The sequence below is a fragment of the Gouania willdenowi genome, chromosome 13, assembly GCF_900634775.1.
Source record: "Gouania willdenowi chromosome 13, fGouWil2.1, whole genome shotgun sequence".
NCBI classification, from domain to species: domain Eukaryota; kingdom Metazoa; phylum Chordata; class Actinopteri; order Blenniiformes; family Gobiesocidae; genus Gouania; species Gouania willdenowi.
Window position 1 is genome coordinate 7,515,498 of NC_041056.1, and position 16,682 is coordinate 7,532,179.

General features: G+C 35.7%; 1 protein-coding gene across 2 annotated transcripts in view; it reads right to left on the minus strand.

The window, feature by feature from the left end:
- Positions 1–16,682, minus strand: part of LOC114475048 (splicing factor, arginine/serine-rich 15-like) — a 36,556-nt gene that overhangs the window by 1,564 nt on the left and 18,310 nt on the right. For both annotated transcript variants that reach the window (XM_028465748.1, XM_028465749.1), the window contains exon 17: positions 710–848. In XM_028465748.1, the coding sequence (XP_028321549.1) occupies positions 710–848 (139 nt within the window). The remainder of the gene's footprint in view (positions 1–709; positions 849–16,682) is intronic.

Genomic DNA, 16,682 nt, shown 5'->3' on the forward strand with positions numbered 1-16,682 from the left:
AAACCTTAACTTTTAAAAAATGAATAGAAAACAACAGCTTTCTACTTACTCTCGTATCCGAAGCAGCACATATTGATGGTGTCATGTGTATTCCTGGTTTCTTCCTGGTTTTCGCCATGTGTTTTACGGCATGAGGCGGTTTTATTTGAGGCCATTTAGTCTGATGACTTTTATTTTGAAGCCTGAGGCTGTTTCATCTAATGGTGATTGGTTTGATAAATGACAGAGGTTTTTCTGAATCCTCACTCTGAGATCTGAATATGTCCTAAAATGTACACCGTACCAGTTTTGTATGGGTCAGAGATGTGCAAAAACTGGCGCATCAGTCCATCTTATTTCTAGTCAAAAACACCTCTGAACACTAACTTTAGGCCTAATTCACCTGACAAATAAACACCTTATTTTCAGATATTTTAAACAATTTTGAACTTATCAGTGGCTTTTGAACACATACAAGGATTTATTTTTTTGAAAAAATAAAATTAGTTGAAAAAATGTGTCAAGATTTGAGATTTTTGCATATTTTGCTTTGTCATATTATTTTTGATTGTCAAAAGTATTTCAAATTAAACTTGATAATGATCTTTAACTGTTTTTTTAATGGATTTTTATGGTCTTGGTTTTGATTCTTGGTCTCTAGATTGTGTGAATAACTGCATTCAAATCTGTCTTTTTGGGGAGATGCTTAAAAAACAGCTTCACAGCTTACCATGAGGATGTTTCGTAGGATCAAAGTCTGCAGGAATAAAAGGAGTTGTTCCTAAAGGGACGGCTGGTGGTGACAGCATGACGGGGGCTGGAACGAGCAGCTCAACTTTAACAGGCTCTTGGTGCCGAACCGGGGGCTCCTGAAACACAGAAGACAACAATGGCCGGTTTGTGTTAGAAAAGGTCTGAATCATCAATAAAACACTCAAGTAGGAGCGCCATTCAACAGGACAGGAAAGACGGAACGATTGAAGTCCCTCGGCTTTGAAAGAGGGTAATAATCACACTCCCAAACAAGCAGACGCATTTCAAATAAAATGTACAAACTGTATGAAAAAGAACATGTTGGGACAAAGGAATGAAGGTGAAAACTTTGTGAGCTTTTTTATTTACAGTATCAAGGGTTCCTACACATCTGAAATGTCACAATTCTAAACTTTTTCTCAAAATCTCAGTCAAAAAAAACAAAAGAAACCGTGGATGTGGAGGAAATGTATGTAATGGAGAGATTCACACTACATGAACCACAAATTAATAACAAATGGAAAAAAATGGACAAATTACAGAAGACAGGAAAAGGACGCAGGGACCCCTACTTCTACTAGCGGACAATGACATGTATATGTGTTACACCTTTCTACTGCCAGTGTTCAGAAAACCTTAATAAAAAATAGGTTTAAAAATATAAAAACAAATTACATAAATTAATAAAATTGTGATGTTTGAGTAAATAGATGTGTATCATGCAAATAAATTATAGAATTAATCGTTTTACTGTCATTATTCTGAATATCAATGCCATTATATCACCAACTAATTTCAAAATAAAGCCCGCCGAAGCAGCAGTGAAGCTTGGTGGACCACCTTCTACTGTGTTCAGTAGAAGTGCAGAGGGCAGTAAGAGCTTCAAAAACAAAACAAACAAAAAAATAGTGATTCATTTGTTGTTAGTATTTCTTTTTTTTAAATATTTATAATTTTCTGTTTTAAAAATTAGAACAGTGGTGACAATCTTGGGAACATGCATTCATTTCAATTTAGCATACTTTTTCAGACCTTGACATTTACAAAATTAAATTAAACTCAACCAGGGTAACCCTGAAAATAACAAGAATGTATATAAAAAATACTGTACATATATACAGTATGTCATATGATTTGCAATACTGTTTTGGTATCAATAACACACATCCTTCACCTGGCAAAAGAATAAAGGACGCAAAGTATCGGATGATGTCATCCTGACTACATAACAGACAAAAGTTTTAATTCACATAATATGAGCACTTGCATGCTCTCCCATTAGCTTAACTCATAGAGCTCACTACTTACCTCAGCTATACAATAGCATTGATCCTTGTTTTGTACCTGCTTATCATGTTTGATGGAATCCTTAACCATAGGATCTCGTAGATTATTTTACTCACTTCAAGCACAAGGTAGGGTAAACCCTGAACACATCACCACTTCATCACAAGACCAAAAAATGTGAAATGTAGAATAAAACTCTACAATTGAGCTGAAGAATCTGCCACAGGGTACGGTTTGTTTACGATGGATGAATATTCCAACCTGTCATCCATGCTCTGATGTTGATTAGAGGAGAAATATCGAACACATGTTTTCCACTTTCTGTTGAAGTTCCTTTTACCCTCTCGAGGTGTATCTACTTCCTTTTTATATATTTTTTGTCATGCATATTTTTTGACATTTTTGTTCTTGGGTAGACTGAAAACTCATTTATTTATTGAGACTAGTACAGTGCCCATCGGAAGTATGTATTCATATAGTGGGAGCTTAAGTAGAGCTGTCAATTATGGCCAAATGAGGATGTTTGAAGGTTGGATGTACAAAGAGGTGTACATACTCTGCATCTGTAAATATACCCCTTTATAACACTACACAGTAAAACAGCATGTGTGATTTCCCTGGTTTAATTATATAGGACATGCACATGATAAATTGTGTTTATATATTTACTTATTTATCTTCGTAATGTATGTTTTTTGGAGTCATTATGTGGATTTTTTTGTATCTTTCTGTTGTCTTTTTGTATAATTATAGTTTTTGTTGCCATTGTAGTGTGATTCTGTAGTCATTTTGTGTATTTTTGTATAAATATTTAGTTTTGTGTATTTTAAGTCATTTCATATTTTGTTTTTTTCTGAAATTTATGTTTCAGAGTCATTTGGTGTGCTTTTGGAGCCTTTTAGTATATTTTTGTGCATTTCTGTTGTTGTTTTGTGTACTTTTTGTATAAATATTTAGTTTTTTTGTTTTATTTGTGTGGTAAGGGCGTGTTTTGAGATGTGTGTGTTTGTGTGAGACTCGCTACCTGTCCTCCAGGTTGGGACTCTCTCCATCTCCTCCGTCGGTTCTCACACACACATGCACGTGCATCAACCGCGCACATGCACATACTTTGTCACAGGTTGTTGAAATGCGTGTGTAGAGAAAAAGAAAACGGACCCGCGGGAACTTTTTGACACTTCCGGGAACTCTTCCATTGTCGCAACTCTCGCTCTAAACGGCTCTGTGTGTGTTCAGCATGTACATCCAAGGTGGGCATTTGGTTATATAGCACATGGTGAAAATATCAGCGTTTATAATGCCGTATCAGTGGACAAACTTGCATTTTTCACCGTTCACTTTCAACACAGTCGCGGACAATAACTTCCGGGTCCCGTCCATCCGGTCTAAACAGCAAACATTCAAACAAACATGAAAATAAACTTTTTGAAATGACCAAATTGACACACGTGGGGTATTTGGAAGCCGTTGATAAAGTTTCAGGTCGAACAGATACAGCGTCAGGGAGATATTCGCCACACACACACGTAGATTTTAACCACCTCATTACACTACAAATATTACAAGGAAATGCCACTGGATGCAACCGTGGCTCTATCCATGTCATTGTTGCTGTGTCCTTGGGCAAGGCACTACCCACATTGCCTTGTACGAATGGGTATGAATTGTGCATGGATGTTGGTAGTAGTCCGAGGGGCCGTACGCGTGAAATGGCAGCCACACTTCTGTTAGTGTGATCCAGGACAGCTGTGGCTACATTGTTGCTTACCACCACTGTTATGACTGATGTGTGTGACTGGTGTGAATGAATAATGGTTTCTGTACACGCTTTGAGTCTCCTTGGAAAAAAAAAAAAGTGCTATATAAATCTAAGCCATTATTATATTATTAGAAAATCATTAAGCAAAACACTGTTATTCAGTTACAGATAAGATTTTTTAAAGGCTTTATGAGTTATTTTACAGAAAATAGAGCCATATGTGGTTGTTTTATATCCCTAGTCTGAATTGCAAACTATACAGGCATCTCAAAATATTTAAAGATGTGTAAAAGCTTAACTTATGGAGGCCAAAGAAAGGAAAGAAATATATATATATATACTCAAAGGTTAATGAAATTACTTGTCATTCAATGTTTGGAAGGTTAATAAAACAGCAAAAATACACACAAAAAAGGAAAAATTTACAAATTAACTCCAAACAACATAAATTCAGAAACACACACAAAAAGGACAACAAAAATAAACAAATAACCCATAACAAACAAAACAAAAATATACAAAATGACAGCAAAAAACATGCAAAATGTCTCCAAAAACACACAAAACGTATTAATGAATTTCCTGACATGAATGTTGATATCATGACCATCGATCAGTTTTGTGAACCCTGTGATAGAAGTTGCTTATTTCTATGATAGTCTTTGTTCAAAGGGGAGTGTGTATGTTAGGAAAGAATTAATTCATCAGATGAGGATTGTAACTTTGATGAATTAGATTTTAAATTATTAGGATTTTCTTTCTTAAAATTAGTGTATTTTAAAATATCACTAAGAGCTCATTCAATTACTATAATTAATAAATTACAAGCCTTAAACTGTTTTAGTACACTTTAAAAGTAGGCCTTTAAAGATTGGCACAAAACCCCCTCCCCCAGACCCAAGTTTGACCCGCCATTACCCCCGCTACTTTTTTTTTCTGCTGGGCAAATTTCCATGGGAACTCAAGATTGGGATTATTCAAAATTAAATCATTTTATTGGAATTATTTCATGAAATTAACTGGAATTTGTAAGTACTTTCAGTATCATATTTTAACATAAATATCATCAATAAAAAACAAATTACCTTTTTAACAAGGGTTGCAAAATTCTTGTAATTTTCAACATTGGAAACTTTCCATGGGAATTATACTTATAGTATTGAAAGTTCACCTGTAACCCTATGGCCTATGTTTTAGCATCGACTCAAATATCAGTATCAGTTGTTTAAAATTTCTCCCAATTTCTGGTTAATTCCAATAAAAGATTCCCATGAAAAGGTTTTTCTTTTTTTAATATTTATAGAATTTCCGAGCTTAAATTCCTGTGGAAATTCTCCGCCCATTTGCAACCATCACTCTCGAGCAGGGTCATTCTGGACTCACCAGACCATATGACCTTCCATTGTTCCAGAGTCCAATCTTTGTGCTTCCAAGCAACGTAAAGCTGCTTTCCCAGTTAGCCTCACTGATAGGTGATTCTCTTACAACTACGCATTTCATTCAAATTAATCAAAATACCCTTGTATTGTGTTGTATGTGTGTCAAAATGCTCTTACTTTCACAATTAAACATGGCCTGTCACACCTTGTAGTGCTAATCATATCAGGGCTGTTAAACTTATTTTTGTTCAAGGGCCAAAAACGGACAAATTGAATTGAAGAGGGCCACAGATTATGGGGAAAACCAGTAATTTCAACATCGTTATGCCTAGTTTACCCTTTCACATCTAAATAGATTAAAGTATCTATGGCACCCACAATATCTAAATAATAAATGACAGACAGGAACTCCCACTTCAAAATATTATTGTTTTTGTGACCAATTTTAATTTGCAGGAGTTTTGTGGAACTACTTGAGGAAAATTGCAGAATTTCAGAAAAATGTGTTTCTTTCAACAATTTGAGATTAAAAATGTGACATATGCGTGGGAAGACTGTGAGCTCTGCAAATACTGTGGAGTTTCATTGAATTTGTGTATATGGAGGGGCTCAGATATCTACAACTGCATTAGTTGGAATTTAAAACAAAGTCTTTCTTTGCCTATCGTTATTCCCCTAAGGGCCGAGTTAGATGCACCAAAGGACCGGATTTGGCCCCCGGGCCTCGTGTTTGACAAGGGCAATGTACCATTTATGTACCCTTGATTGAAAAACGGCCTCAATGACTAAGGTTTCTTTTTCCTGAGAAAGATAACTCTTTGGTCAAAGCTGTACTTTTCAACAATTTGATTTAAATCTGCCTCGTGCTTCTTTTGGCTGATTTAAATGATAAAAATATTTTAGGAATGGAGTTACATTTTAGGGAGTTTGTGGGATAATGATTCAAAAGGCGAGTATTGTTTGCTTTTGTGAAGTCGCATTGATGTGCAAGGTGAATTTGGTATTTGTCCGGTAAACTCAGTGAAAGAATGTACACAATTAAATTTTAAAGGAATTCCACCATATTTTATCATGTGACCTAAATAAATCAGGTTGCTGGGCTTAACTGCCATATATGCAGTTATTATATTTTTAATTCAGTTTGATAGTCATAATTAGAGCCACATGCAAGCTTAAATATATTACATCTTTGAATTAATGGATGAAAGTTGACATAAAATAGACTGACTGTTGTAATCTCACTTAATTTAAGTTTCTCCCTGAGAATTTTTAATGACCACGGACTCACTCAGCCCAGTCAGGTCTCGGTTTCTGCTTTGATATTCAGTTCTTGGTGCGTCTGAGTTGATCTGAGCTAACAGTCTGAAGAGAATCTTATACTCACGATGAATGCAATATGCAGACTTTCACTCTTCACGTCCCAAACATTAGGTCTAAATCATTTAGTGATTTAAATCCAGAAAGATGAAGTTAGAAATTAGCTTATTTAAAAGTCATAGGGAAAGCACTTCATTTAGTTTATGTGCATGTGCCATAGGACAGTGTTTCTCAAATGGGGGCACGTGTACTCCTAGGGGTATGCAACGGCACTATAGGTGGTACTTGAGAGGGAGAGAGAGAGCGAGAGAGAGGGGGGGGGAGAGAGAGAGAGAGAGAGAGAGAGAGAGCAGGGGAGAGAGAGAGAGAGAGAGAGGGGGAGAGAGAGAGAGAGAGAGCGGGGGAGAGAGAGAGAGAGAGAGAGAGAGAGAGAGAGAGAGAGAGAGAGAGAGAGAAAATGTCTGTCTTGGTCTACGTGTGAGATGACCAGAAATGATAACTATAGAAATAATTCTATTCAGGAGCCTCTAAATCAGTGTTGTTTTTGAAAAATTGATATTGAAATTTTAAAATAAAACACAATCTTAAACAACTGTGTGTGAAATACAAATTTAGTTCAACAAAAATGCAGTGAAAAAAAAATAAAAAATCTGAACTCAAATGGTAAAAATTTCACCAGAAATTCTTGATATCAAAATGGGGTCACCGTCCAAAAAAGGCTGAGAACCACTATACTAAATACTGTTTGTTTCCACATATTTTCAAAATGAGATTCTTTAAAATGTGTGTTAAGTCCATCATTATGCGCTATAGTTGATTTTAAATAGTTTCCCCAAGTAAAATGTTGTAGTCTAAAAAAAGGGGTACTTGGATTCAGAAATAAGAGAAAGGGGGTCCTGAGCCAAAAACATTTGAGAACCACTGCTATTCTATCATTCTAATATAGTACTGCACACAATAATTTGGTTACAGAACAGAATATTTTCTTACAGTATTACTTATTTAACTCATCTTATCCACATTAATTTTTTAACCGTGTAAACAAGCATCTAATATTCTGACTGAGTAGAGCCATCGTTGCTTCACAGGGGGTCATAGGTCAGCATGCACATGGTCACACCCCCAGTCCTCATGGGTGACATTTGCATGTTCTCTCTGTGCTTACATTGGTGTTTTTCAAAACTTTCAGCTTCCTTTCACTGTCCAAAAACCTGCAGGATGGCAATATTGGCATTTGTGTGTGTTGTAGTAATGAAACCTAACTTCAGAGTAAGCTGGAATGAAAGCAACCCTTTAATAGTTAGAGAAGATAAATGGAACTAAAAATAACAAAAGGGGGGAGGGACTTGCAATGCTGCCTTTTCTATTGAATAACATTTCATGCAACGGTTCAATAATGTGCAACACGTTTTTTCTTGAAAACGGAAAAAAATAAACAAGCAGAGCGATATGAATAAAATACGACAAATACATATTTTTTTAAAAAAACAGTAAAATCATTTTCTCTAGGACACCTTTGACAGTAACTTCTAAAACAAATTCCTACACACATGGTTTTTTTCACCAAAATTTTGAAAACACAATTTTGAAAAGGTATCCCAATTCTATATCAAGACTTGAACTCATGCACTGCCCAACTTAGATGCCACTTGTGTCCTTTGACTAATAGAGTAAAGGAGTGAAAAGAGTAACTAAACCACTTTTTTCTGCTGAAAACATGTATTTGGGAAATAAGTAGTGCTACTGACATTTTAGGCAAAGTATTTCAATTTGGCATATTTGTTATAAAGTGTCAGAGTGACTGCCCGCTATGGATTTAATATAAGCTATTACAATGTAATTTTGCTATTGGCTGAGAACAAGATTCTCTGACATCAAGAACATAGGCCGTTTCTCAATCTGTGTACTTGTGCGGACTTGTGGACTCATGAAACGTCATCACGCGTGGCCCAAGTCCTGTTCCAATTCAAAGTCCACTTCTCAGCAAGTCCGCTGTAAATCCCTGGACGAGAACTTGCTCCGCCCGTTTTACCGAGCATGCATCAGAGAAGACTCGTGGGTACTCTCCCAGCTATATTTCCCAGCATGCACTTCGAACAAGCGCATGATTTCAAAAATGATGACGGTGGAGGATAAGCCGCACATGTGTAAGTTACAAAAAATACATTGACCAGCATACTGAACATAATAAAAATAATAATGATATTTCATTTGGAGTTTAATCTCATACCTGAAGTGGTGCGGATTTTGTTTTGTCCTAAAGAAAATATTTTGTTTTTCTTTAAAAATGTGATACCTAAAACATATAATTATTAAGAATTAAAATACCTTTTTTTTTTTTTTTTTTTTACATTTTTTATATCATTATTATCATCATCAATATTCTTGTTAATATTCTTGTTTGTGGGCCTAAAGTATTCCCAAAATCTATCCTGATTTATTTATTAGTTTTTAGCTTATTTTTATTATCCTTTTTTTTTTCTTTTTACAATTATTATGAATTCAATACCTAAAAAAATCTAATTATTAAGTAAGAATTCAAATATCTTATTTTAATATAAAATATTTTATTTAATATTGTTAAACACAAAATTTTCATAAAATCTGTTCAGAATTTTCTTATTTATCACCAAATATTTTATTGGTTTACAAAATAATAATTATATATAATTTCAACAATTACATTTTCTTTGATGTTTGCAGTGGAGCACACATACTGTTGCACACAACAATGTCAGGAAGTTTGCTTTGTCTTAACGACAATGACGTCCGCGCTTGCGCACTCTGCAAGTCCGTTCTCCAAGTTTGGTCCCACACAAACTTAGAATTGAGAAACGGCCATTGTGCGTCACGGTTACTGTTGGCCCCGCTCCCCTGAAAAATCTGGTAGGCAGAATCTGTACTTCCTCTACTCCCAGCCGTCAATGAGCATTGATTACCAGCTCCATATGGACTATTTCTATAAAGAGCTGATTCTGGTCAAATCAGAGGTTAAGCTATATATATGCGTGTATGTACAGACACATCATGTGCGTATCTCCGTCTTCCGCTGGGTGTGCGTTGACGTGTGTACTTTTTGTCACTGTGTGTGCTGAGCTGAGAACACAAACCAAAAAGTCACTGTGGGGCTGCTGTTCACTGGGCATGTCTTAACTGCTCCAGGTGCCCCGCCCATAATGAAGGCCTTTTTTTGAATGTCGCCTATAGTGGCAGGTCAGCAAAAACCTGGGGGTTTAGTTACACTTTAAAGGGAAGTAAATTTAGTGGATGAATGCTGCCATTAAGTGTTGTTTGTTATCCTAATCATACTAGATTACTCCACCACACCCAAAAAAATTGAATACAGCTCAAAAGGCATCATTATTTAGCTAGTGACACTTAATGACATGGCTCATAAAAGATGACAGCGTAATGATAGCCTTATGTATACAACTTCCAAGTGTTACCAACAATGTTAGTTTCCACAGGCAATTGAGTCGTTCAATCACATTGTACTGGCTGCATATGTTGGTTATGGCCTGGATGTGCTGGTACAGCAGGAGGGAAAATTGGCTATTTTGGTTAGGTCAAAATGGTCTGAAGCATATCTTAAGCTCATATCATGTCCTGAGCAACTACAGCGTTCAGGAAAAGTCAAAAATAAAATGAATTAACTTAAAGACAAAAACGTAGATTACAAAATTGTTTTACCCACTTATGCCTTTGTGTTTAAAAAAGCTGATACTTACAAAAAGGTATTTGAATTACTGACCTTTATGTACATAAGTACATAAAATATATGTGAGAGGTGATATTGCAATAGAAAACAGCTGAAATATTCTTATGAAAATGGACAATACAGAGATGTCAGTATGATGAGCAACATACTGATGCAAAAACTTATCTTTTACAGAAGCGACTGACCCACAAAAAACCAAACTAATATAATTTAAAAAAAAATCTTTCATTACCTTTTAGCCAGCCCAGAGTATCATCAAATATTAAGACTCCGTCAAGCCAAAGGTAATTTTTATGACACTCACCTTGGTTGGGGCCTCATGTGACTGATGCTCTCCCCATACGGATCTACACCAGTGTCGCATTACTGAAGAAATTCGTCCTTCCCCCCTGAAATTTCACCTCATTTGAAATAGAATGAAAGAAGGCTGCCCAGATCAGTTCTATCTCCAGCAATTGGAACAACTCGCAAGTTGTGTTCATACTAGAGGTGGGAACAAGTCACTGCTTCTCAAGTAAGTGCAAGTCGAGGCCTTCGGATGGCAGAGTGCCGTCCCGCAGGGGTTTGAGCCGACTTATTTCTCATTAATAATTGCATTTTATAAAATATTTTGTCATAGAGGGTTAAGAAGTCCAGTGTTTCAGAGTCAATAGGTTCAAGTCCGAGTTAAGTATAGTTAAGGTTGAGTTTCAAGTCCTTTGTGATTTTGTCAAGTCTAAAGCCATCAAATTTGTGACTCTTGTAACTCAAGTCTACATCTCTGGTTCATACACGGCAGAAAAGTATAACCTGGGCAAGAGCTACAGAATAACAAATGCAATTTATGCAAGTTTAAGAAATAAGTGTAAAATATATTCATATTGCACTGATTTAAACAGCTGCTCGCGACTTTATCAGATCTCATTACAAAGTAATGCTGTTATGGCAATTATGACAGAATTTTACAATTACAATAGTTTCATTGGGGACCATAAAATAAGTCATGTCTCCTTAAAGCATTTTTACACAATGTAGCATCCTCGGAACCAAAGTTTCTCTCATTTGTCAGCATGTTAGCATCTATTTTTTTGTCAGGCAGTCAGGCCACAACTAGCTGTAATCTCAATGTTCATGACTAGCCCTTATTCTATAGAGCTAATTTTAGGAAAAGGAATATTTATTAATGTATTAATACTGATGTTATTGGATAACCAACATCTGTGTATCACCATAGTCATTCATCCCTCGTGTCCTTGAATTAGGCACTGACTTCACCCACCTTGCTTTTAAAGACTGCGAGCAACAGTTGGTTTTGGAGGTGGTCGGAGAAGCTGGTAGCCTTAACTGGTTGGCATGCTTCTGTCAGTTTGCTTCTAGACAGCTGTGGCTACAGCTGCAGCCTACCTCCACAAGCATGACCTTAGCGTAGACAGACGACAGTTTCTGATATGAAAAGCACTATATCCAAGCAGGAGTTTATAGTGGACTTGGTTTTGGGATAGAGGTAATGTAGCAGATTTCTTGTTGCTGCATACGATACATTGGTACAGCCTTACATCTTGCAGTTCTCATTTAATTGCTTACGTATCACCAAGAGTCAGAAAAGAGAACAGTTTTTAGCAGCATTTGTGGGGAAAGCATGCATGGCTTCCCTTCAAGTTTTTTTTTCTTAAAAAGAAAAAGTTTCTACCTGAATGAGTTGCAGGTTGTGGAATTGAGCAAAACTAAACCCTCATTTCCACCAAGTAAGTCCAACTGTAGGCTGAACACTTGTCATTTCAACATAATAGGACACAATGCTATTTAAAATAAAATAAATTAGGACACGCAAACTGCAATGGTTTTTCTGATACTTGAGTTTATAGTTTCGTCCAAAGCATTAGTCATATTGACATTATGAATAATAATCATGGGTGCACATGGGTGATGCACATACGCAACTAAAATAAACAATGAAGACTACATCAAATGATGCATCACGCTTTTGCATACCAAAGATTTTTTAAGTATAGAAATAACATTTTAAATATTGTATATTTTTATAGTTATATATACAAAGATAAAAACTGTAATAATCAAGGTAAGCAACAAAAGACATCTGAAGCTGAACGAGCTGGCTGTCAATAGGGAGATGAAATTCCCATCACTTACAGATAGGTCTTAAAACTGTAGGGAAAAGTTGATCATCAAATGTCCATGAAGCGATACACAACCCAAGTGTATGAATACCCTTTAGATGATGGGTCTAAAGCTAAATGAATAAACGCTAATACATGAAGGAGGGTCATGAAGAAATAGCATTTCAATTTGACACTTCAGCAATTAGTTATGTGTCATCTAGTTCTTTGGACAATATATATATTAAGATCACTATAATTTAATCTTTGCACTTACCAGGAGACAAGAAGCAGGACAAAGAAAAGGCCGATTGGCAGAGCATCGGATGCTACTATCGGCCATTTTACTACAGATCCACACCTGTCTCCCCGGTGAAAAAGGAAGGCACCATAAAACAGGGAAGTCTATGCTACAATCATATGCGTTTAAGCCCGTTGGAGTTACATGAAGGGAGCACTTCGATGAGTAATCAGTCAAATATGTCAACCTCCACAAGCATGCATTGAAAGTGCTTTTTATTGCATCTGTAGCTTCTAAATCACCTCTCATTCCTACTGGTGAAAGTGAAATGTAACAGTCTTTAAGATGAGCTGTCTTCGTAATTAGGGTCAAGTGTCTTTTTAAGCATTACTTTGTTTACAACTTCAAAAAAACTCAGACCGAGACTGAACCGCAGCAGAAGCTTAAGGTCATCTGACTTCATATGAATGACAAACACAGAAATGTGCTGCAGAATATGCTGCGAAATTCACACTAATGACAGGTACTACATACGTTACTCATGCAGCTTTTAATGAGCATGCCAACAGCAGAGAACATCAGAAAGTGATGCAGGCAATGAACACCAATCAAAAAGTAAACCCTATACAGCCACATCATCTATTACTTTTGATGGAGCAAGACAGTGATTATGATTACAATTTATATGATAACAGAATGTTCAGTGTTTTAAAAGAGTAACTGTAGTATTTTCAGTTATTTTATTATCATATTCTATAAAGCTTTAAAAAACAGACATTTACAGGTTGTTGAGTTGCTTCTATTTAGTTTAAATTAAATGTACTGTAAATGTCACCTTATCTATGCATCCCTCTTTATTTTTCCTGTGAGGTTGGTAAAAAATTAGTAAAATTATAAATTTGTATAATTCAAAACAACATTGTTTTTTTAAACTCATTACCAAAAAAGCCTAAAACATTTGCAGATGTAAAAACGTATTACTCAGCTTGAAAAAAAACACCACTTCAAACTAACTTGAAATCTTTCATAGAAATTAACACTTCGTCAATAATAACTAACATTTTTTGTGTATGGTAACCAAATGGTGTGTCACCATTACAGTTTCCTTATTCGTTTTGAACCTCAGTTCAATGCATGCATCCTTTCCTTATATAAAGCATTATGAATTCTCACCCTCTATCAACAGCTTAACACATTACTAACCATTAACATCTGAACCCACTGACCAACCTCAATATGGAGGCCATACCAATACTTTGCAAAATTGACTTCATCTTGACATCTGTCACAGAGGAACTCATTGTTTGTGCTCTTACACAAACATTTTAGCTGTGCTAGCAAGCGCTTTAAAACACCAGATAAATTCATTTCTTTTTTCGTATTTTTTTTTAAGACATTGACAATGTTATTTTCAAGATAATCAACAGTCTTGGAAACATGATTTTTTTTTTTTTTGCCATATATTACTTTCCATTTTCCCTACTTTTCTAGACCAGGATTTTCTTTTAAATTAATTTATATATTTTTCCATAATTGCACAGAAACATTGTGAGCAGCCAATACATGTCGGTAAATTGACCTGGTAAGGCTCTCAAAGAAAGAACATGAGCTATAATACAATATATAATTAGTGTCAACACAAACAGGTTGCATCAAAGCAAGTCACAGAGAAAGCTCTCTATCCGTAACTGTAGCAACACTATTGTCCCACACTGTGGCATCTTGTGCAGCAAAGTGAGAAACAACCAACTTTCTTATACATATATATATATATATATATATATATATACACACACAAACACACACACTTGACCGGTGAACAAATGAGAACATTTCTGAACACAGTAATGCGCTCCTAATGAAAATATTTTGCGTTAGGAAGTAAGCGAAGAGCAACTTGATGGAGACTCTGATAGAACTAGTTTTCGCTTATTTGAGTCATGACTGCAGATAATGAGCGCCTGTGTTGTATAGAGGATGCTGTACTGGTGGTTCAATCAGTTTTAAAACCAAATCAAACAAATTTTGGCGAGAAGCAATTTGGATTTCCATACTGAATAATTATTTTATTTTTTTAAAGAATACACACTATTACATACCTATTAGTATGACCTGGATACACATACAATAAGACTATAACAGAATACGTACAATAAAAACTGCAATCTGAGATCAATAAATTAAAGTTAATGGGACAATGACTAACATTTTTAAAAACTATTTCCTTTAGGTTATTCTCATCCGCTGCTGGTGCACCCAAAAATACTGCTAAAGTGATATTTCTGGTGTTTTCGAGGCCTGAAAGTTGAGACAAAACAATGGCGAATATTGCGGCTTTCCACGAGAACCCCCGAACAAGGCCGAAAATATTATGCAGAACACTATAAACAAACCAGAGCGAACATAGAATCAAGCAAATCACCGGCAAAGAAACTCAGAAAATCATGGTGAGAAATTAAATTAAAAAGTTATAAAAAAAAAAACTTTTCTACTCCAGGAGTCTTTGCCTTCTTCTACGCTACCGGATCCCAATTCCACAATGCAATGCACAAAGCTTTTATGACGCTTAAGTCATGACTATTTGACAACAAACCCAATGTTTGTGATGGAGTAAAAACAAACTTGCGAGCGGTAATTTCAACCTTCAACATTTGTTTGTGAGTAAAATCTTCGGTTTGTCTGAATAAACGTTTGATTTAATGATCTGAGGACTAAACTATTTCTTTATCTGTGTTGTAAAACGTAGTTTTCATCCACAGATTGCTATTTAAAGATAAACAGTTTTCACGATGTAAAATCTTTCACAATATATCTAACAAGGATAAAACATGACAGGATTGAGTGGCTCTGAGTGCAGGGATCAAAGAATTTTATTATTTGTAAATGTTTATAGACCTTTCCTCTTAATTTAAAATCATCACGCAGTTTAATACAAGTAAACAAACTATATGTAATGTATGGGCTGCAGCAGACGGGCATATACGTTTTTGCTGTAGGAAAATGTAGCCTCTTCAATGGTGCAAATATCCAGTTCACAATAATCATGTGCAAACTGTTCTCCAAGTGCTCAGTGAAAAAATGCATCGCCAACAAATATAAGAACTCTGGCTCGAAGCACAAACAGTGTTTGTCATCTTACCTCTTCTCCAACTTTGAAACTCCTCTTCCCATTCCGTGCTTTAAGTCCGCCCAGCAGCCCACAGCCACACATTTGAGCTTGAGATATACGATACGGTTCTCTTTCCATCCGTGTGAAGTCCTGTTAGGTCCGGCAGGTTGAGGAAAGCCTGCTACGCTCGGGCCGTCTTTGGTGCAGTTGTTTCAGCTGCTTTTAGTTATGGTTGGACCGCTCAAACTCCAAATTGTCACTTTTAGCATATTTGTAGCAAGATTACAACTGCGAGCTCACCTTTACTCGCAAAATTCAAGTTCAGAAATAAGTGCCACGAATTGGCAACAAATCTTGATTTTGAGAAAATAAATTTTAAATAAGCTCATCCATAACATTGGGACATTTGGAAGATTTGAAAAAAGAAAGACCACAGTGAATGGAAGTAGCAGAAGAAGAAGCAGAAATACTTCCCTCAACACAACAATACAAGTTTTTGCAGTTTTATTTCAATATGTTATAAAAATAAAACAAAATACAAGTTAAGTGAGAATGCAATCAGCATGGAAGTAAAAAAAGAGGAAACGGACAAATATTCACAGTGGAAGGCAAGGCCTACAAGTAGAGGAGCCTATCTGAAATGTGCTCACAGGAAGTCTGTACATATAGCGGAGAACCTCACAATAGTGTGAAATGTTAAGGAGACTGAAGTAACAGGATGCAATATTATTTATAAGCTTTTAGTTCAAATGTTAAACTGTTTAATTTATGTATTCTGGAATTATATCTAACAATTAACCTTTTGGTTGCAGAGTGTGACATCACACCGTTGCTTATGGTTGAGGACTGCTGTAGAGACTTTACGAAAACTTCCACTGAAGCAATGCAAAGAAAGACACGTACAGCAAAACAATGAGAACGCCAAAAGATCATTTATCGGTAGACATTTTTAGGGAAATCTATTTTATGTGTGGGAATATAGAGCTACACATATAGTCTGAATATGAGAATGAACAAACATTTTGAATGAACACTAAAGGTAAA